General features: G+C 41.0%; 1 protein-coding gene across 3 annotated transcripts in view; it reads left to right on the forward strand.

Annotated features, from left to right (window-relative positions):
• Window positions 1-1,634: 1,634 nt before the first annotated feature.
• Window positions 1,635-22,732, forward strand: part of Cpvl (carboxypeptidase vitellogenic like) — a 117,146-nt gene continuing 96,048 nt past the window's right edge. For all 3 annotated transcript variants that reach the window (XM_048339611.1, XM_048339612.1, XM_048339613.1), the window contains exons 1-2: window positions 1,635-1,865; window positions 9,847-9,965. In XM_048339611.1, coding sequence (XP_048195568.1) covers window positions 1,691-1,865; window positions 9,847-9,965 — 294 coding nt within the window. In that variant the 5' untranslated portion in view covers window positions 1,635-1,690. The remainder of the gene's footprint in view (window positions 1,866-9,846; window positions 9,966-22,732) is intronic.

Genomic DNA, 22,732 nt, shown 5'->3' on the forward strand with positions numbered 1-22,732 from the left:
TCTGAGCAAATGGTGCATTTAGTCATTTAACATGTCTTATTTAGGATTTAAAGCTAAGAACTTAGATCATGCTTAAGTCGAAGTGGTGCCCACTAATGCAATGAATGCTGTAACTACCATCAAGTACTCAGCAGGGCTGGAATGAGGATGAGGTGGAATGAGGGGAGGGGGAGCTGCCTCAAGAGGATAATTTGAAAGAATGTCAGAAAATCTCACTAATCAAGGTAAATAGTGTATTAATTTGGCATTTGATAAAGGTCTATATCAGGCAAAAAATAAATTTATGATGAGTAAGAAAAGTCAAAAATATCTCTCCGACTTCACTAGCCCTGACAGAGAAGGATGCCTGCTTTTTCCACTTTCATGTCCTCGAGTGAGTCAGTCCTTACCTAATATTGATGATAATCAGCCATGCTTTCCTGGTGGCAATTCAGCTGGTTTAAATTATCTGAACACACACAGGGAATCCGATTTTAAATATCAGTTTTGCATCTTTGTATACTTTTGGTAACTCAGTTTGTAATTGTAAGCCACTATGATGATTAACTCAGTGAATAATATAGGCATAAATCAGATTTGAAGATAATTGGAACACTGCTACTAAAGAGTTTTATGACTTCGTTTTTGAATTTACTTATCAGATAGCAGTAAAGGAGGAGGAATTTGAATATAGTGGTGGTACTCCCCCCCCCCCCACTTTGTGTCCTTGATATCTGTTTTAGAAGAATAAGAAATGTAACCTGCCATACTGAGTCATTTGAATTTATTTTGATGGTTTAAGAGCAAGGCATCCAGTACAGAAATATGATTGCTTGCCTCAGATTTTATTGTTAGATTGTAGGTTTTAGTGATTTGTAAGAGATGAAAGAGCTAACCAGAAATCAAATCCACTGCTTTGGGGTGTGTGTGTGTGTGTGTGTGTGTGTGTGTGTGTGTGTGTGTGTGTGTGTGTGTGTGTGTTTTCCAGGGCCTTAGGCTGTCCCTTAGCTTTTTTACTCAAGTCTGATGCTCTACCATTTGAGCCATAACTCCTCCTCTACCTTTTTGCTGGTTAATTGGAGATAAGAGCCTCAGAACTTTCCTGCCCAGGCTGGCTTTGAACTGAGATTCTTAGATCTCAGCTTCCTGAAAAGCCAGGATTACAGATGTGAGCCATTGGCACCTGCCTCCATTGCTTATTTTAAATTTCCCTGCAAAGTGCACATGGACACCTTCACTCAAGCTGTCCCATGGGTGCACCATGACCCCTTCTCATTTCTGTAATTTTTCTGTGTTCTACCCACCATTTATTTAGCTTTTGGGGAAGGTCTTCTTGCAACATCTTACTGAAGTGTGCTCTCAATCTCTTGGTCTTTTGTAATGGCAGGATGGTTGCTTATTGGTGATCAATTAGTAAATGGTGTGTTTTTTTTTCCAATCTAATTCTCCACTGAATTTGACATTTAAAAAATAAATTATTTTCTAGTTTCATTATAAATCCCTTGAAGAATTCCCCCTGTAGATTGCAAAGGTAAGAATGAGGAAGGGTCATTTTTACCTATTACAATTTAATGGTAATATTCAATGACCTGTCTATACACAATGAAATGCTTTTGAGTGAATGAATGAATTTCTGTGGGTAAAAGGGCTCCTAAATATTTTTCTGATTCCCTCGTGGATTGTTGTTATTTTCTTCTTAGACCCAGAAGAAATGGTTGGTGTCATGTGGAAGGTGATTGTTTGGTTGGTCCTCTTGGTGGTCACCCCTGGTGATGGACTGTTTCACTCCGTGTACCGCAGTGCCCAGGTTTCTCTGCCTCCTAAGGGAAATTCAGGAAAGCCGTTATACCTTACCCCTTATATCGAATCTGGGAAGATCAAGGAAGGTGAGTTTAAGTCAGAAAACCATTGGTATAATTTCTTTGTTTCTTTTTTAAAGCTCTTACCCCAGGTGATGCAAAATCAGTACTTTTTACTCAATTGTTTTATTCCAAATATTCATGATTTACTGTCATATATTATCTGAGTTTTGAGCCAAAATGAGAAGTAATGAGGGCTGGATTTTTTGTTGCATTGCAACATTTTCTTTCCTTTTTATTTTTATTTATTTATTTTTCTTTGAAGCACTGGAATTTTAACTCAGGGTCTCTTGCATGCTAGGCAGGCTCTCTTATCACCACTTGAGACATGCCCCCAGTCCTTCAATTATTTTTCAAATAGGGTCTTGCTTTGTACTTGGGCAGGTCTGGGCCTTGATCCTCCTATTTACACTTCCTGAATACTTAGAATGGCAGGCATGTACCAACATGCCCAGCTTTTTATTGGTTCAAGTAAGTTTTCTTGAATTTCTTGCTTAGGCTGGCCTTGAACAACTATACTCCCATTCTCAGCGTTCCAAGTAGCTAGAGCTATAGGCATTAAATTACCACATGTCACCAGAGTTGTGACATTTCTATTTTTAAAATGAGTGAATACCTGTCCCCCAGTGCATTGACAAGGCCATTACTAGCCTTGAAACTTAACTATATGTTAAGCCTAGCATTCTGCATAAACTCATTTACACATCTCAACAGAGGGAAGTGTGCACATTTCACTCATGTGCAAACAACATCAGAAGAAAGTGAAATTACTTGACAGAGTTCACATAAACACCAGCTTGTGGACATAAGTTTTATATCCTCACAGTTACCCATGCACCCTCTGTTGTGTCCCTTACAGGCCAAGTACCGATACAGCTAAGACCTCAGGTTTCTTGTTAATAAGATGGTGACTTAACATCTTACTCAGTTTTCAGAAAGGTTATGAAAAGCCAATGAGAAAACAATGTGGCTTTATTTCTAAATTATGATTTTCTATTATAATTATTGTTAATGAAAAAGAAGTAAGTTTCATTTGGTGTAATCAGAGACAAAGTGTATTATATAAATCTGTTCTTAGTGTGTCATTGTGCTTAGGTAAGTTACTATGCAGATTAGTGACTTTATCTTTTCTTTGCAGGGACCTTAGCTGACCCTTGAATGATAATAAAATAGTACTCATATAGATAGCTGTTTTGAAAAACTGTGCAAAACAAACAACAAAAGTACGGGTAGAGTGGTCACCACGGGGAGCAGTGAGGTCATGAAAGGATCTTTAATGAGGACATGAGAGCCAGGTGACCACACCCGTATTCCTAGCTACACAGGAAGATGAGATCTGAGGGCAGAAAAGTCCATGAGACTCTTACCACCAATTGAACAGCAAAGAGCCAGAAGTGGAGGTGTGGCTGAAGTGATTGAGCACTAGCCTTAAGTTAAAAAGGCTAAGTGACAGCATGAGACTCTGAGTTCAAGCTCCAGTACTGGCACCAAGGCACTAAAAAATAATAAGTTTGCTGATGGAAATGGTGGATTAAGTGGTGTTGGTTAGATGAACCAGTGCTGGAGGCATTAAATAGAAAAGATGTGGGGGAATGATGCTTGCTCCGGATCAAAGTGAACCCTGTCCAGGAGTTTGCACCTGTGCAGCAGTTAGGTTGGTAGATGGGAAGAGGGCACACGATATAAGAATTTTTGTGAAATCATTTTAAAGATAAAAAAATGAGTATACCTAAGTACTCTAGAATGAAGTTGAAAAGAAAGCAAATGTTCATCATTTCAAGTGTTCCTACAGACAATAAGATGTAATTTATTTCTGTTTTCTTTAAAAATCAAGACATTCTTATACTTTAGGAGTCGGTTTTTGTTCTGCTTATCTCTTTTTCCAAAACACACATTAGCTGAAGTGTCATCTCAAAAGGAAGGTAAATACTCTTTGATGATGTGCAGAGTGCATTCTTAAAAGGCCTCATTTTCCCTTGATGTAAAAAGTCATAAAAGATAGCTGACATCTTTAAACATATCTAAAATGGCAGCAGGCCAAAGGCAGCATGTGACCAAACCCAGCACATCAGGTCATTGGCACTCATTTCTGCTTCCTCATTAGGGTCCGATGGCTCAGATTCTGCTCACTAACAACAGTCACATCAAACCTTTACCTGAGCACTACAAAGAAATTAAAATAGTCATTACAGCTAAGTCTTACCTATCTGCATAGGAGCAACCATGGCTTGCATAGGTCATATGACTTCCCAAAGTGATGCAGGTAATAAAGCTAGTGTTGCAGAGACTGGACAGCACCCAACTCTTCTCCCCTCTGTTCTGTGCTTACCTGCTCTAATTTATTTTCATTTTTCTAAGAAGCTATGGTCTTTTGAAGTGACCAGGTGCACACATGTAAAACAAGTGATAAGGCAGGGTGTACTGAAATACTAAAGTACTCCATCCAAGCAGGTAATTTTGAGAGAACTGACATAACTCTGGGAGAAAATAATAATAGTACTAGAGTATTAAAAATCATAAATAATTAACATCTAGCAATGATATCCCTAAAACTTAGCACAAGCACCCATATGTAATAGACAGATATTAATACTTATAACCAATATGATTAGTAAATACTTTGGAATAAATTCAAGTTCTAACCATGTCCCAAGCATTGTGTTTTATGATAGTTAGCTTACAAAGTCCTCAGCGGAACTTTAATGAAGAATGTGCAATTATTAGTCCCATTTTGCAAGTGAGGAAACTAAGGTATTTCCCCCAGAGCTTTGCAGCTAGTCATTAACAGAGAAAGATTCATAACCTATGTCTGCCAGCCCCAAAGCCCAGGCTGTGAACTGCTGTGCTAGGTGACTAGTCCAGAGAGGAGGGAGCTGAGTGAGATTTGGGGAAACAGGGGAAGGACTATGTGTGCACCAAATGAAATAAACAGCTTCAATAAAGGCTTCAGTGTGTCTGTGTCCTGTAGCTGTTAGAACCAGTAAAAGGAATAGTGGGAAATCAACCTGGAGATCTGACTTCCGTGTAGCTCCTCTCTTCTTGCTTATGGATATTCCATGTCTACGAACATCAGTAAGATTGGAGAAAGATGCCAGGAGGTGGTTTTTTCTTCTATCTTTCTATAGCACACCCAGTAGGACTTCATCTTATGAGTGACAATGTTTAAGATGTGAAACCTGTACCTATTGTCACTTTCATGTTGTGTTATACAGTCAAAATCTTAGCCTAGAATTTTAAATGAATGATCCAAACCTGATACATCTGGGTTTTCAGATGTGTCCCTGACAACATAACTAAGAATAATTTTATTCATTTGCTGTGGATGTTCAGGAAGTGTGGGACAGATGGTCAGCTTGCTTCCTGCAATCTCTTTTGTTTATTGAGTTTGTCAAAACCCCAGAAACGTGAGTCTTAATATCACAACAGAACATTTCTTTGGAGATGAGCAGTAGTTACCAAAACCACAAGGGAAGTTTTTATTTTCTTTTTTATTTTCCAATTAGCTTGCTTAATTTTATGTAATTGTAATTACATGTTTACTTTCTCTACAGCCAGAATAAATCCTTATTTTCTGGAACAAAATATAGGAGGCAGATTTTAACATGTTTACAAACAGTACATGTTCACAAACTTTAAAGAAGATTTTGCAGTTGGTCTTAATTCATTATTATTGTCTGGTGATATTTTGTACTGTACTATATTGGTGGTAACTTGAATGTTTGTGAATTTCTTTATGTGCACCCAGATTTGGTGCTAGCCTTTCTTTGGCCATATTCCAATCTTTCCTTCTTTCTTTCTTTCTTTTTTATTTTTTATTTTTTTGTTAGTCATGGGGCCTTGAACTCAGGGACTGGGTGCTGTTCTTGAGTTATTTTGTTCAAGACTAGAACTCTACCACTTTGCGCCATAGCTCCACTTCCAGTTTTCTGGTAGTCAATTGAAGATAAAAGTCTTTGAACTGTGATCCTCAGATCTCAGCCTCCAGAATAGGTAGGATTATAGGCGTGAACCACCAGCTCCCAGCTATTCTAGTAATTTTGCAAGTGTTAATATCACAAAACACTGCTATCAACAGTAAATAACAAAGGGGGAAGTCAAATCACTTCAAGGAAAACCTTTTCCTTTTCTTAAGCTTTTTTTTTTTTTTTAACATTTACACAGTGAGTCACAGTGTCAGAATGATTAAAAAAAAAGTCCACATCTTGGGAGTTTTTCACATTCCATTAAAAGATTCTGGACTGATGAACAAAGCATTCAAAAATATTAAACGTTTGGATTTTTTTTAGAGTTTTTATTTTACTAGGCTTGATGCATGGAAATTTTAAACCTTTCACTGAATGAAACACCTTTAAATGGACTACAGAAAAGATATAATTTCTTAAGAAACCATCAAGGTCTTGTCTTCCCTAGGGGAATGTTGTAGAGTTAAGCTAATGCTAGTGAACAGTTTGTGTGACCTGCTGTAGTTCATTCATTTTCTCACCACCCACCCTCTCATTAGCATTCATTCATTAAAAAGTATTCTTTGCTGTGTGAACCAGCATGTATCCCAGGAGTTACAGAGACAAATGAGAAATTCTCTGCTTGTCAGTAGCTCCCCATGGAGGAGTCAGAGGTGCCTAACTACCAGGTAACAGAAAGGAGGGATGAGTGAGCACTGAACTCAATTTCTGGCAGGCCCGCAGACCCTGTGCTGTGCTGGTGTCTGAGACAGATTGATTCAATCATCTCTCACCCATATTCCATTCCCGCCAGCTCCTTCCTATTATATATTTGCTCTTTTTCTTATTATACTTTGACCTCTCTCGTTTTTCTCTGTCTTCTTTCTTGAATTGCCTTCTGTTCATTTACCTCTCTGTCTGGTCCAAATCTAACCTATTTCCAACCCTCAGTTTTTGCTCATTTGCTCCTCTATTTTCCCCTCTCAGGGGTGGAGTGAGATGTGTCTGATGATCTTTTTATGAATTGGATTAAAAATAAAGAAGAGGGGGTGGGGATATGGCCTAGTGGCAAGAGTGCCTGCCTCGGATACACGAGGCCCTGGGTTCGATTCCCCAGCACCACATATACAGAAAACGGCCAGAAGCGGCGCTGTGGCTCAAGTGGCAGAGTGCTAGCCTTGAGCGGGAAGAAGCCAGGGACAGTGCTCAGGCCCTGAGTCCAAGGCCCAGGACTGGCCAAAAAATAAAAAATAAAAAAAAATAAAGAAGAAAAAATGACAGTTGGACAAAATAGTGAGGGAACAGGAGAATACCAGCAAACACTTTCCCCCAGATATCTCCTTTTCCTTTATTCTAGAATTCTTTGGCTTTTTCCTTGGCTATTTTCTTCTATATGAAGTATCTTAATCCACTTTCTGCTGCTATAAGTGAATGCCATGGACAGAGTAATTCACAAAGAATAAAGGCTTATTTTAGATCACAGAATGGAGGGCAAGGACATTCAACAATGAAAGCTGAAACTAGTGAGGTCCTTCTTGGCGTGGGTGCTTTGCTGAGGCCTGAGGCACCCCAGGGTATCACACTGTGAGACTGAAGTTCCTAACTCAGGCTCTACTCCTTTGCTTGAAAAGCCATAGTCCCATTGGATTAGAGACCCACTTTTAGAATTTCATTTAATCTTAATTACCTGCCTAGCACCCTACTTTCAAGTATCAATTTATTAAGCTCTTACCCTCTTGATTCACCACAATGGGGTTAAACATCAATGCGAAGCAGTGTTTTTGTTTTTGTGCTGGTACTGGGCTTGAACTCAAGGTCAGGTCTCTATCCCTTAGCTTTTTCATTCAAAGCTGGTACTCTACCACTTGAGCAACATACCTGTACATCTAGTTTCTTGTTGGTTAATCAGAGATAAGGAATCTTTTGTTTGTTAAATGGAGATGAAGACTTTTCTGCCTGGGCTGGCTTTGACTCATGATCATCAAATCTCAGCCTCTTGAGTAGCTAGGATTACAGGTGTGAGCCACCAGCACCAGGCACAATGTGAGCTTTGATGGAGATATCCAAGCCCTGACAGGGGAGATAGATGACCTTCCTCTGTAGCCCTGCAGAGTTTGCAATTGACAACCTTTCTTGGGAGAACTGGGCTGAACTAGAAAAGGTGAATCTCCCAGAAGTCTAGACTTCATTTAAGATGGCCACCCACTAACAGTCACCACAAATCCCATTGGATACATCCTTATTTCCAGTCCATCTCCCTGATCAGCATGATGGTCTGCATGTTCTCATTGATCCTCAAAGAAAGGCTCGCCCACTGTGTGAGGATGGAGTCAGTGTCAATATTTTCCACAGGAAGAGAGGTTGACTTTTGGGAACAATTGTTAGGATTATAAACCAAATTTGTCCCATTAGAGAGCCCATGCTCTTTTATGGTGCCAGCCTAGCAGGGCCTTCCAGTTTTTTTTCCTGTTGAGACCCTTCCTTTGTCCCTACCTCCTCTGACCTGATCCCAGCCACTGCCCATTACTCATCAGTGTATGTATGCCACAGATAGCAGTGGCTTTACTTTGTAGATTTTTGTATGGAAAGTTTTTGTTCCTGGGAACCCAGGGGTCAACTTTTCTTAAATGAGAGGCAAAATGCCTGCCCAAAGGGCCACAGAGCTGCTCCTGTATGCTCAACATAGTATCAGGGAAAAGGAACTATGCTTTAGAGGAGATTCCTCTTTGGGAGGCATGCCCATTTTAAAAGAGGAACTTGTATCATCAATGCCATGGTGTACTAGGGAAAGGATAGCAGGTAGGACAGGACTTTTAGCACCTATTCCCTTAGGTACAAATATTTTCACTGTGCTGATTTCTCCCAATGGACCCAAATGGGGGTGGGATAGCGGCTCACACACACACACTTCCAGAGCCCATCATGGAGGCCACCTGTAGTTGGTAGCAATGTGAAGTTTTTCTCCTACTTAATGCATCTCCAAGTAGCATTTTTGTAGTGATTTAGGGTTTACATTCCTTCTTTCTAATAAAGAGCTCTCCTGTCCCACCAAACTTCTATTTCTTCCCTCCTCCTTGCCACTCACTTTTCCTTCCTTCTCCACTTGGTTTCCAATCACTAACACCTCCTACTTCCCACCACTTCCCACCACATTCTGATTTGTGATCATGTCTAATCCAGAGTCTCTGTGGCATGGCAGGCGAAGGAATCTCCCTGCAGTCTGACTGCTAAATAGACTTCCCCGCTCTCCATTATTCACTGTATGACTTTGGGCAAGCTACTAAACCTCCCTGTGCTTCACTTTTCTCATCTGTGGAGATAAGAATTACTTTTCTCACATAAAGTAAAGCCCTTTGTACAGGGGTCTTGTGAGTGTTACCTTTGTTAATATAACTTCCTCCTGGACATCGTTCTTTGCTTTTCCTTCCCTGTCCCTGTCACTTTGCTACTGCCATAAGAAAGCTGTCCTCTGCCTCTTTCCCATTGTCCTGTTTGCTTCCCTCTGAGTATATATGAGCTCACCCCTTGCCTGGCCCCACCCACCATCTCCAGTCACCTCAACTGGTCATGTGCTTCAATCTACTGCTTTTGGCAGACATGGAAAGCTTTTGTCTTCCTGAAAAGGAGAATGTGGGGAACACAGACTCTCCAAGACAGAAAAATGTGTGGCTACATTATTTTCCCTGCACCTCACTCTTATTATGGGTTAGGTGACTTTATCCTACCCTTTCTCTATGGATAGGTTGAGCACCTTGGTCAACTCAAGATGTTATGGTAGGTAATATATTTTTCTTTAAAATTTTTTATAAAACTCATAATTATTTTTGGTCCTACCCCTAGAAAGGCTTAAAACTTTCCTTTGCTCTTGGCATAACTGTGAGTGGGGAATATGTAGGACCTGCGAGAGAGGGGGCTGGGGATCTGCTAGGTTCTTGTTTTTCCTGCTAAGCCCCCCATAGCTTCCCAATTAACCTCAGCCCAGATCTGGCTGCACAGGGGAAGTCTCACTTAGGCTGAGAAGGCATGTTTTTTGTAATCCTTGTGTAAATTTTCTTTCTTCCTTCTAGGGAAAACATTGAGTTTGGTCAGTCCTTTTCAAGGAATGAACGTGAAGAGTTTCTCTGGCTACATCACCGTGAATAAGAATTACAACAGCAACCTCTTCTTCTGGTTTTTCCCAGCTCAGGTAGGCCTAGGAGGTACCTAGCAGAAGGAACACCAGGGTACAGGCTCAGGCCAAGAAGGAAAAATGTTAGCCTACTGACCCATAACTTTTTTAAGGGGAAAAAAAGCTTTTAAAATTGTAGCTTAAAAGTAAGGGCTAGCATTTCAGCTTGCATGATATTCCTATTTAAAGGCAGGAAACAAATGTTTGTAGAGGTGGGGGAAGGGATGCAACTTTTTAATTTCTTGTAACTTTATTTGGGATATTAACACAGTCAACTTCTTCCTGTTTCTTCATTTGGGTGTTGCTTTAGTCTAAAAATATTTGGGGAAGGGTTGGGTACTGATGAACCAAAGGGGGCTGGGGATATGGCCTAGTCGTAAGAGTGCTTGCCTCCCATACATGAAGCCCTGGGTTCAATTCCCCAGCACCACATATACAGAAAACGGCCAGAAGTGGTACTGTGGCTCAAGTGGCAGAGTGCTAGCCTTGAGCAAAAAGAAGCCAGGGACAGTGCTCAGGCCCTGAGTCCAAGCCCCAGGACTGGCAAAAATAAAAAATAAATAAAAAATAATAATAAAAGCTGATGAACCAAAGCAGGGTAAGGAGTGGGAGATGGCTAAAAATACCAGGGATCACATGTGGCAGCCTGTGTAGACTTAGCCTACCTTAGTTGACCGGTCTGTGGAGTGGAGAGATCCCTATATACACATGTGGGAATATGTGTAGGTAACACAATACTTCTTCACGAACAAAATACTAAAGGTAGGGGAACTGTTGGGTATATCAATAGAAGTGTTGATCTGCATAAGCAAATTTCATCCCACCATAGGGTAATTTTCTATTTTAATTTGTCAAATTTGATTTGCTTTTGAGGCCAGAGAAAGCAAAGAAAATGCTATCCCTGTGGAAAGTGGTATTCATATTTGCATATGATTTGCATATAGCAATGCTGCATATTTAAGACTGGGTACATTGTTTAATCCAGGGTCATTCTCAGGTTAAATTGTTTTTATTGGTACTGTTGGATATATTTTTGACTTCTTAACCAATTGACCTTTTATGTTCACCCCAAAGAAGTCTATTCTCTTGTGAGGTGGGTTGGAAGGAAGCATGTGAGGAATGGACAAGAATTCCAGATTCTTTTTGGTTGGGCCCAGTAGTCCTTAGCAGAAGGTTCTCTGAAAGTCTTGCTGAATAAATTTCTGTCTGTCTCTCTCTGTCTCTCTCTCTGTCTCTCTCTCTCTCTCTGTGTCTCTCTCTGTTGCTGTGTGTGTGTGTGTGTGTGTGTGTGTGTGTGTGTGTGTGTGTGTGTGGTGTGCGTTTGGTGCTAGGGCTTGAACTCAGGGTCTGGGCACTGTCCTTTAGCTTTATTCTCTCAAGGCTGGTGCTCTACCACTGATCCAAAGCTCTATTTTCAGGTTTTTGGTGCTTAAATGGTGCTTAATTGGACATAAGTGTCTCATGGACTTTCCTGCCATGCTAGGTTTGAACTGCAATTCTCAGATCTCAGTCTCCTAAGTAGCCAGGATTACAGGTGTGAGCCATTGGTGCCCAGCTTTGAATATGTTTCTTCTTGCTACTATTCTGTGAGGTGAATGAGCTGTGGAGAGCACAAAATGTAAGGAGACACTCTGCCTCAGGTTGGAGCAAGTACAAGGTCAGCACCTGAATGTGAGTATGCTCCAATCTCCTTCAGGGACCCAATTGAATCCAGAGGGCCTGTGAGTCTGAGATGTGGTCCATAGAACATTCTGTCAGGGCAGAGAGCAGGATAAAGAGGGGTGGATAACGAACATGCAGGAGTAATCAGGAGAGTGACCAATCTACAGGTCTTAAAGGCTTGACATAATTAAGTCTAAAAATATGACCGCATTGTAACATGTGGAAACTACTCTGTGTTTTCTTCTCTCCCTCTCGTCTCCTCCTTTCCTTTCTTTCCTTCCTTCCTTCCTTTTTATTTTTCAACTATGACTGACTGTTGATTTGAGAATGAATAAACTTAGGTTTCCAGAACTCTGTCTGATTCTTTTTGTCTTCAGTGTCAAAGTGAAGTACAAAGGGGTTACAGTTTGATATGTCAGGCAGTGAGTACATTTCTTTTCCAATTTGTTACCCCTCCCTCATTCCCCCCCCAGCCACCCCACTCCCCCTTTCCCTCTTCTCCCCCATGAATTGTATAGTTGTTTACACCAAATGGTTTTGTAAGTATTGCTTTTGGAATTGTCTTTTTATCCTTTGTCTCTCCACTTGGTATTCCCTTTTGCCTCCCTAGTTCTAATACATGTATATACAGTATCTAGGGTACTAAGATCAGATACAGTGATAGCAGGGGTAAGACCATGGGAAGGGAATATAAGAGAGAAAAAAAAGAAAAAGAAAAAAAGGGTAGTGCTTCACATAGCATGTTGAAAATAATTACAATAATGACATACCACTTTTTCCATAACATGTAGTATTCATACAGGTATAGCTATTGGGCTATTGTGATCTTCTGCTATAACTAACCTAAACATGTGCTCATTATTCCCTATGAGGGAAACCATAGCATCCATGTTTCTTTGGGTCTGGCTCACTTCACTTAGTAGGATTTTTTCCAAGTCCTTCCATTTCCTTATGAATGGAGCAATGTCATTCTTTCTGATAGAGACATAGAATTCCATTGTGTATATGTACCACATTTTCCTGATCTACTCATTTACTGAGTGGCATCTGGGTTGGTTCCAAATTTTAGCAATGACAAATTGTGCTGCGATGAACATAGTTGTGCTCGTGGCTTTAGTGTGATCTTGCTTGTAATCTTTTGGGTAGATGCCAAAAAGTGGGGCTGCTGGGTCGTAGGCAAGCTCTATTTTTAGCCTTCTGGGGAACTTCCATACTGCTTTCCAGAATGGCGGAACAAGTTTACATTCCCACCCACATTGTAATAGGGTTCCATTTTGGCTACATCCCCTCCAGCATTTGTTATTATTAGTTTGCCTGATAATAGACATTCTTACTGGGGTGAGGTGGAATCTCACTCTGTGTTGCTTTGATTTGCATTTCTATTATGGCCAGTGACTTCCTCCATTTCTTTTAGTTTACAAATGTATTTATTTCAAAAATCAGTTTTGCACTCAAATCCAAAATGGATTTGAAATTTCTATGAAGTTTTTGTTTCGAGAATCATGTTTCCTGATTTTATCATCTATGTGTATTTCTGTATATGTGTACTATTCTGTACATTGTAGCTTAATATCACATCTATCAATATTGATTGCAATCATTCCTTATTATTTTGACTCAATTTTCTATGGTAGAAATTGCCACAGACTCGGTGTCTTGAAACATGACACATATATTATTATCAGTTTATTTATAGGTCATTTGGGCCATATTCAAGGCACAGGCAGGGCTGTGGTCTTCCTCAATGCTCTAAAGGAGAGCCTTACAATGGTTTCCTTACCTCTTGCCAATTATAGAGGCTGTCTGCATCCTTGGCTCTTACTCCTTTCCTCTACATTGAAAGCCTGCAATGGAAGATTGAATTTCTCTCACATAGCTTCACTCTGCTCTTCTCCATGCCTTCTCTGACCAATCTTCTGTTTTCTTCTACTGGTCTTAAGCACTATGGTGGTCCAATCTCATCTCACAATCAGATGATTCATCAGCTGTCCCATTAATGACTTTAACTCCCTTGTATTTAACATAGTTACAAGTCCCTAGGATCAGGATATGATTGAACATCCTTGAAGAATTATCCTATGTAAAATGAATCCTGGACACTTTTCTCTTTTTTAATGATTCTCAGTATGTTAGTTCATAGTGATTCTCAGATTTGATTGTGTTTAAAAATTACATCTGGGCTGGGGATATGGTCTAGTGGCAAGAGCGCTTGCCTCATATACTTGAAGCCCTGGGTTCGATTCCCCAGCACCACATATACAGAAAACGGCCAGAGGTGGCGCTGTGACTCAAGTGGCAGAGTGCTAGCCTTGAGCAAAAAGAAGCCAGGGACAGTGCTCAGGCCCTGAGTCCAAGGCCCAGGACTGGCAAAAAAAAAAAAAAAAAAAAAAAAAAAAAAATTACATCTGATTTTTACCCAGGGTTCTGAGGGAGGAAGCTCTGTACTTGGGAGAATCCCACAAGTTCCAAAATTACCAAGTAGACCGTGCTTTGGGAAACCATTGCTCCAGCCTACGGACCACTGCCCATAGCTTCAGCTCCATGGTGACCCACATTTTTATCAGACAAACCCAGATGGAGTGAATGTCATATCTCCTGTTAACATAAAATGTGAGGGTCAGAGTAGGAGTCTGGCAAAGTATGTGTTACCTTTGGTAATGAGCTTTCCTAATTCTGCAGGGCATTTTGCTAAGACCTTCTGGGGTTCACTCTCTCACCCACCACCATCTTCCTATTACTCTCTATACTCCCAACCCTACCCCCAGCAGGGGGAGCTTGATTTGATTTTTCTCCTTTCTCTTCTGCTTTTTTTAGTTTATTCTGAATGCTACACTTTCTTCAGGACAGATTCAGATTTGTGAAAATAATGATTGATGGTGCAAGAAGGAAATGGACAGAAACAAAGCAAAATCCTAGATTTTTTTCCTTCTTCATTCTATTATCTCTGAACAGCTTTGTCAGGAATGCATGGGGTCTGTAGGAATTATCAAGCTGCTGGTAATAGGGTGTAGATTCTGTACTTTTTGCTGGATTCATGATTGAGGTCTGAAGCCATTTACAATAAATAATGGTGGGCCAGTTGGTTGTTAGTTCTTCCCCTTAATTAAATGAAAACCTTGCTGTGTATCCACTATCCAGGTTATATTTTTTTGGGTCCAGTAAACAATCATAAATACATTCTAAGATAACCCCAGAAGACATGAACACGAGCCAGTCACAACAGGAAAGAAAGCCTTTGAGCACAGCGATCATTTAGAAGCACCTGACAAGCTTCAGGGAGGGGGAAGAGTTCTCTGAAAAGACCACATTACAGACAAGTGTTGCTGGCAGCTGGGGTAGATGCTTCCTTACTGGGAAGGCCACATGTAAAGCCAAGTATCTGACGCTTCCAGCTGTAAGTCAATGGAATAGAACCAGTTCGGGTGGAACCGATTAAAAGCATGTATGTGAGAAGGAAAGGTAGTGGTCAGCAAGACAAGGGAGTCTCTTTCACTTGGTAGAAATATGAGTTCTTGACCTGCCATAGAGAAGCAGCTGACATTGTCATCACTAAAGAAATGACCCTTCAAAAAAATAAAGCAGAGAGAAATAGAGATCCAAGAAGGAAGCCACATTTGTAATATCCTCTGAGTAATTTTCTGGGGTGCTGTTTCTCCAATTAGTTTTTGTTTTCTTGTTATTTCTGTGAGGCTCTCCTGTTGTTGTATACAAATCAATGCAGGATGAACTCCAGAAGTCAAAATTGTTGGTGTGTAGTGGGAATGCTACAGAAGTGAATAGCATTTTGCATGGGAGGAAATATACAAAGCCAGTAAAAATGGGACAGTGGGGCCAACCAGGGCCAGAGACACTACAAGTGTGAAGCCCTTACTTGTGAGAAAGGACTTGCATGAGAACTGTAGGCAGGAATTCTTCCTATATAAGCTACAACTTTTCTTTGTTCTGGGAGCCACTGGTTTCATTGCTTTGGGGCAGAGCTAGCACTCCCTGATTAGCTGTTAACACACACACACACACACACACACACACACACACACACCCCATAGGGACGATTCACATGTAATTATGATTCCTACTAGCTAGGACGACTATGGTCTTAGGTCAGCTTTGGGCAAACATGAAGTTTCTATCTGAAAAATAACTAAATCACAAAAATGACTAGAGGCACCATTCAATTGATGGAGTGCTTCCCTAAACAAGTACAAGGCCCTAGTTCAAAGCTTAGTATTGCCAAAGCAAACAAGCAAACATACAAACAAAGCAGCCTGGGAATTTTTTTAAGTATCTTGGGATGCTATTGCTTAGTGAACATTGACTACTTACTGAACTTTTTATTTTCTCCTTACAAGAACCTTATGAAGAAGCTATAAATGAGGAGGATGACTAAGAGTAAATAATTATCCTTAAGCTATTCAACTAGAATGGACAGAATTGGGATTTAAAGCTTAAAAGTTCTAGGCCTGTGACCGAGAAACTGTTGCTCGTGGCAAAAAAAAAAAAGTCATCAGGAGAAGCATGTAGTACAATGGCTGCTTCTTCACTGGTCAGGCTTGAATAGAAACTGTGGCCTTACCATGTGTGCCCTAGGTGACCTTAGTAACAATCCTCCCTTCAAAATGAAGTCAAAGTAGCTACTTAGAAAAGATTTTGAGACACAGGAGATAACGTGGAGAAGTGCATGCCACAAAATGTTATTTTTGTTGCAATTATTATTTATTATTGTTACTTTGGATGCTATTAACACAAATTATGGACAGAACTCAGCCAGTCACAATTTGGGAAATTAAAAAAGACAGGAAATATAGGAAATTCCAAGTTAGAAGAACATGATCACTAGCCAACAATACAGACTAAATTTAATTTGGTAAGGAAATTACTAAGTGAAATTGGAATTTCTCACATTTAAGAAGATAACAAGACATATAGCTTATTAGTTTAAAAAAAATCTTCTTTCTTGGCAAGAAGAGAAAGAAGCTATTTTGATAAGAAGATAGGGTAACCAGGCATTGGTGGCTCATGTCTGTAATCCTAACTACTCAGGAAGCTCAGATCTGAAGATAGCAGTTTGAAGCCAAACCCAGACAGTAAAGTCCATAAGACTTTCATCTCCAATTAACCAGCAAAAAGCTGTGCCTCAAGTGGTAGAGTGTTCGCTTTACACAAAACTGCTCAAGGACAGGGCCCAGGCCCAGAGTTCAAGCCCTAGGACTAGCACCAAATTAAACAACAACAAAAAGAAGCTATAGGAACATAAGTAACTTACATTCATTTGAGGAAATCTGGGCTATTAGCAGCCAAATAGCACCTCATGTGCCATAGAGGCCAAACCTTAGACATTCAGACTTAAGTCTATTTTCTGAAGGTCCCATCTTAGTCCTGTGGTCAAGGAAATGGACAGCATTTCTGGAATGTCTTGGTTTGTTTCTAATGGGTTAGGGTGAGGCATGCAAGGCACCGGGGTGAGGATGGGGTGTGGGGGCGGGTAGGCAGTGTATGAGAAGCCAAGTAGTCTAACATAGAACTTGAAATCAACCATCCAGTGAAGGGGAAGGAATATCTCTGGTGCTCTTGATTCCAAACAAGGCATCCTTTGCTGTGGTGGTGGAATAATACGTTCCAAAGTGCACTGGAAAGCCTGCATGACAGTGTACTAGGAGAGGAAGTGAAGTTGGGGAGTGAGGCCCCACTGGGCTAGCACCTCATGTCAGGCAGACTGCCACCTCTGCGAATCAGAATTTATTCGAGAATAGAGACCAAATGGAAGACAATAGGGATTCTCAACTTGCTGCTATCATCAGAACAACCTGGGGAGCTTACAAATGACAATAGTTGCACAGTGGACACTGGTGACTCATGCCTATAATCCTAGCTACTCAAGAGGCTAAGATCTGAGGATCAATGAGGATTGCAATTTGATCCTCAGATCCATGACACTCTTATCCCCAATTAACCAGCAAAAACAAAAAACAAAAAAAAAACAACAACAGAAACCAGGTGGTTGAAGTGGTAGAGCACCAGCCTTGATCAGAAAAAGCAAAGTGAGATCAAATGGACCTGAGTTTGAGATCTAGTACTGGAACAACTACAAAAGCAACACCAACAAATGAACTACAACAAATGTCCCTCTCAGGGTTTGGAAAGCTAAGAAGTCAATATTTCTCACTGCAAAGTGATCTCAGAGCAGCTCGTCAGTGGGCTTACATTTGAGAAAAGCGAACTGGAGGTCAGGACACAGGGATTTGAATTCTAGGCCTACAATTCCTACCTGTTTCACTTGGGAGAGGGCATTGATACATGCTGGAGTTCCATTTTCTTATAAAGAAACAGAGATGTTCAACCTGGTTGGTGTCTAGGGTCTTGTACCTGTTTTACACAGTGCAGTTCTGTGGTTTATGTCAGTTTGTCTACAAGGCATGCTTAAATGTGCCACTTGTGGTGTAAAAAACATCCAAGTATCCTAAGTCTGGGCCACAGCCTTGGGTATGAGTTGAGTGGATGTGGCCTTGACGGTAGTTTCCTCCAAAATATTCTCTAAGGATCTTTGTCCCTCAATGTTTGCTCTTTGTGTGGTTTTTCTCTTGCACCAAACCAAGGCTGGCCTTTGTAATCACTATTCAATAGTGATTCAATGGGTGAATTCTTGCCTAGACTATAAAGCACTATGTTGCATGTACCTTGTCTCTTGAATCACACATTCAGAGAGAAACTGATGCCTTGCTGGAGGAAGCCATGTGGAGGAGCTCACACACAGAGGAAGTGAAGCCTCCACTCTCCAGCTAGTACCAACCTTGCAATCAGGCTCAGTCAAGCCTCCAGAAGACTGAAACCAAGTTGATGATATGTTGACTGCAGCCCCATGAGAGACTTTGACCTAGAACCCCTTAGCAAGGCATCACAAACTGCTAGCTCATCAAGAAGCAAGAAGGCTAGTATATTATTATCGTTGTTTTCAGCTACTTCATTTTGGAGAGATGTTACCCAGTGCTGGATAAATAATTCTTGGCTGTTGTAACTATGGTATCTCATGACTGGAATCTACTTCCTACTGAGTGGAGTCTAGTATGCCAGTTTTGTGTGGGTGTATTTTTATTTTGCCTCAACTCCAATTCTCCCTTACTTGCTCCAGGTTTGAAGCATTCTTCCTCTTCAGTGAGTATGGTGTGCAGCTTTGTCAGTAGAGGGCATTGGAGGGACATTGCAGGAAGAAGTTGGCTTCTCTTCCTGTTTGCACTCCTGTGTTTTGTTTTTCCTTGGCCTGGCTACCCAGTCTGTCCACAGTCTATGTGTAGAAATACCCAGTAGCACTCTGCTAAGCATCCAGATGACCAAGACCTTTAGCAGAGCCCTGGGATCTGGTCTAGGTGATCACCTGACTACAGACCTCCCCCATGCAGTCCAGGATTGCCTTCCAGCAGGCTAGTCACAGCCCTGCCCCCTCTGCAGCCCTCTCACCAAATTTGGTTATTTTCAGACCAGGCAATGCAGTGAATTTAGCCACCCAATGGCCTGTCCCCATACCTTTTCCAACAAAGTCTGGGCCACAGCTTTGGCAATCACACCTATCTTCTCCTTGTGAATTTGTCTATCCATGAGCACTCTCTCTTAGGTGAGGGTATTCTTTCAAATCCTTTTTATATATTTATGGTTTACTCCCTAGTGTAATTTTACTGTTCACATTAAGTTACCTGTTCCTTAATGGATACAGGATGCATACCCTTCCTACTAGTCTTGAGTCATCACTGAGGCTCCCAGAGGGGCAGCAGGCTCACTGGTGATCCATTCCCACTTTTTCCCAGTGAGTCTCTGATGCCATGCCAACTGAGGCCAAAGCAGTGTGTTTTATAACAGAGGTAAAGGTGTTATAAGATAGAATTACAAATGGAAGTTACTGTGTGGTTTTTAATCTTATGATCGATCGGGCCCTAAGAGATCTAGCTAACACTTTTTGCTTGTTTGCTCAATATGGCCTTGGGCAGGAAATTAGCTGCTCTCCTCAGAAAACCAAGATCTTTCGGGAAAGACCACAGTAGTCAGAGCAGCTAACCCCCTGTCCTCAGTCCCACTCTGTCTAAAACCACAGCATCATTTGCTTCTTTCTTCTCTCTTGGCAGCTCAACATACTTTTCTCCTCCTGGAACGTCCAGATCTTTTTAGATCATGCCATCAACAAGAATTAGCCCACCATCATCCTGGAAGTTCAGTGTTACTGGCTCTTTGGGTCATGTGCTCTTCCTTGGACCAGTTGGTAAAGACCAAAATGCTTGGTCATGTAATATAAACATGATTATGGACCTTCTCTGATTCGTGGAAAAGCCATTCTTAGAAAAAGCATGAGAGGACAGATTTCTAAAACATGTTTATTCTGTGTGGCAACAGATCCACTGGCAGGCAGCAAATAACAGAGACAGCAGACATCTTGTTTGCACGTCCCTCTGTGTCTTCTCTTTGCCATATGCTATGGCATCAGGAATCTGAATGAACAGAGGGCATGTGCGACAGAACAGAAAGGAGCTAAAAGCTAGGTATCCATGGCTCACACCTGTAACTCTAGATACTCAGGAAGCTGAGATTTGATGATCATAATTCAAAACTAACCAAGGCAAGAAAGTCCATGAGACTCTTATCTCCAGTTTACCAGTAAAAATTCAGAAGTGGAGATGTGGCTCAAGTGTGATAGTGCCCTCCTTGATCAAAAAAGCTCTAGAACAAAGCAAGGCCCTGAGTTCAAGCCCTATACCATCACAAAAAGGAAGGGAAGAAAGAAAGGAAGGGAGGGAGGGGGGAAGGGAGGGAAGGAGGGAGGGAAGAAGAAAAAAAAGAAACGAAAAGTAACTTAGAGACCAATCCCATTCACAGGTATATTTGAACTGTGCCAAAACCTTTGTGTACCTGACGCTCTTTGGAAAATGAAATGGAGAGCTAAGTAAACTTCTCAGCCATTTTCTTCCTGCGCATCTAGAAAGAAAAGTGAGACTTCTTCTTTATCTTCTCTTCTTTCTAAAGTGCAGCTTTCTGGCAGGAGCACAAAGAGAGAAGCCATTGTAACTCTGCATGAAAGAATGAGAGCCAGTGAGAAAGTGAAAACAGAGAATGAGTAAAAGATTCTGTGGCCTGAAGGCAGTTCAAATGGACAAGGCAAGTCAAAGGTTGATCAGAGTCAGGGAGACCATGAGAATGATATGAGGAAGCCTTGAACAGGATTTTTTTTTTTTGAAAAGGTAATTGCAAAAGCTAACTCCCCACTCCCCACATGAGTGATCACAGTACAGGAGGCGGGCCCACAAGTAAGATTCCTTTAAAACACATAGATGTTGTAAGCAAGTTGTTCATATGGGTTGGGAGTATGTGCATAGAATTAAAATGATATTAGGTAGCTATTAAGTATTCTAGTTACAAAACTAATTGCTTTAAATTAAACATTCTGCCTTGATTAACACAATTAGCATGGTAGCTGAATATCAGTGGAACTGGATCTGTAAAACAAAGTTCAAGTCCATTCAAACATAGTTGGGGGAATTTAGAGACATTTACTTGGGGAACTAATGACTTCAATTAATATAGAACACATTACTTAAACCAGGCAAATGGTCTGCCTCTGTGTATACAAGGGAGGAGAGGCCTTAATTAATTTACTAATTGCATGTCTAATTTCGAGCATTGCTGCTGTTGATTTGGATCTGTTAGAAGTTTTGTGGCTGCTATACTTCTCTCCAAGCATTGATGCTCCTTACTGGGACAGGGAAGAATGGATGGCTATAGGATGAACCAGCCCCGAGGACTGGCATATGCCTGGCTGCTTTGGGTGACTGCTTGGCCAAAAGTGCTGCCTAGTGTTTGTGAAGACATCTGAATTTCTCTAGAGACTCCCCAAGAAAACCTTCTGGGCAAAACACAACCGTATTGCTTGAATGTACTGAATTAGACATGTCTTTAGCCCCACCCCATCATATTGACTCACTGTATCAATGATGCATCTATGGCTTGAGAGGAATGTTGTCTTTATTCTTTGTCTCTGTCTTTCTCCAATGCCAAAGAGAGCCTGGGATCTTGTCGAATAGGAGATGAAGGTGAAAACTATAAAATAAAAGGCCCACAGCATGAAGTGATACTGTCTAGGAAGGCCTGTCCTCTGGAAAGCAGTGGAGCAGATGAGTACTGACATAGTGTCTTTTACTTCCAATGACCTTGGAGACATAGAGCAGATTTTCCTGCCATCTTTGTGAATAAACACTGAAATGTGCTGGTATGAGAAGTAGTGAAATTTGCCTCTGCAGAAGTCTAACAGAGTGCCTATCCTACCTCCTTCTAGGCTGGAACAAGCAGCCAAGTTCATGAATTGGCCACCAGGGGTCACCCAAAGCATTGAAAGGGTATGGGAGGCAAAACCATGGTTGTTTTTGTTTACTGAGAAAGGATACAGATTTGTGAGAAGTAGGGCCCTGTCCTTCTGCTATTAGAGAGACTTCTCACATAAAAGACTTAGATTCCTTTGCTCTTTCTTGAGTATTTAGAATTTCTTTAGCCATTCATTTTGATCATTAGTTCTTGCTGTAGTATTCTCACTCATTTAGTAAGGTTAATTTACTTCTTAATTAAATGCTTATTTTTCTTAATATGAATGTTTATTGGTAGGATATTATTCATTTTCTTGGGTCTCAGCTCCACTGTTACCTCATAATCAGTATGAGTATTAAATCTGGTGTCCCTCCTCCAAAGTAACCCATCTGTGTAGCTACTTGCTTAAGCTCTGTCTTTGCACCCCATGAGCTGTCACTTAAAAACAGGTAGTAAAAATCTGGAAAAATAAACATTTCTATGGGTATCTGTAGGAATCAGATTTCTGAGAGTGGAGGGATTTTTTGAATAAAAAACTTTAGTTAAGAATAAGTGCTCTGGGCTGGGAATATGGCCTAGTGGCAAGAGTGCTTGCCTCCTACACATGAAGCTCTTGGTTCGATTCCCTAGCACGACATATATGGAAAACGGCCAGAAGGGGCGCTGTGGCTCAGGTGGCAGAGTGCTAGCCTTGAGCGGGAAGAAGCCAGGGACAGTGCTCAGGCCCTGAGTCCAAGGCCCAGGACTGGCCAAAAAAAAATAAAAATAAAAAAAAAATAAGTGCTCTG

This window comes from Perognathus longimembris, chromosome 2 (assembly GCF_023159225.1).
Source record: "Perognathus longimembris pacificus isolate PPM17 chromosome 2, ASM2315922v1, whole genome shotgun sequence".
Lineage (NCBI taxonomy): Eukaryota > Metazoa > Chordata > Mammalia > Rodentia > Heteromyidae > Perognathus > Perognathus longimembris.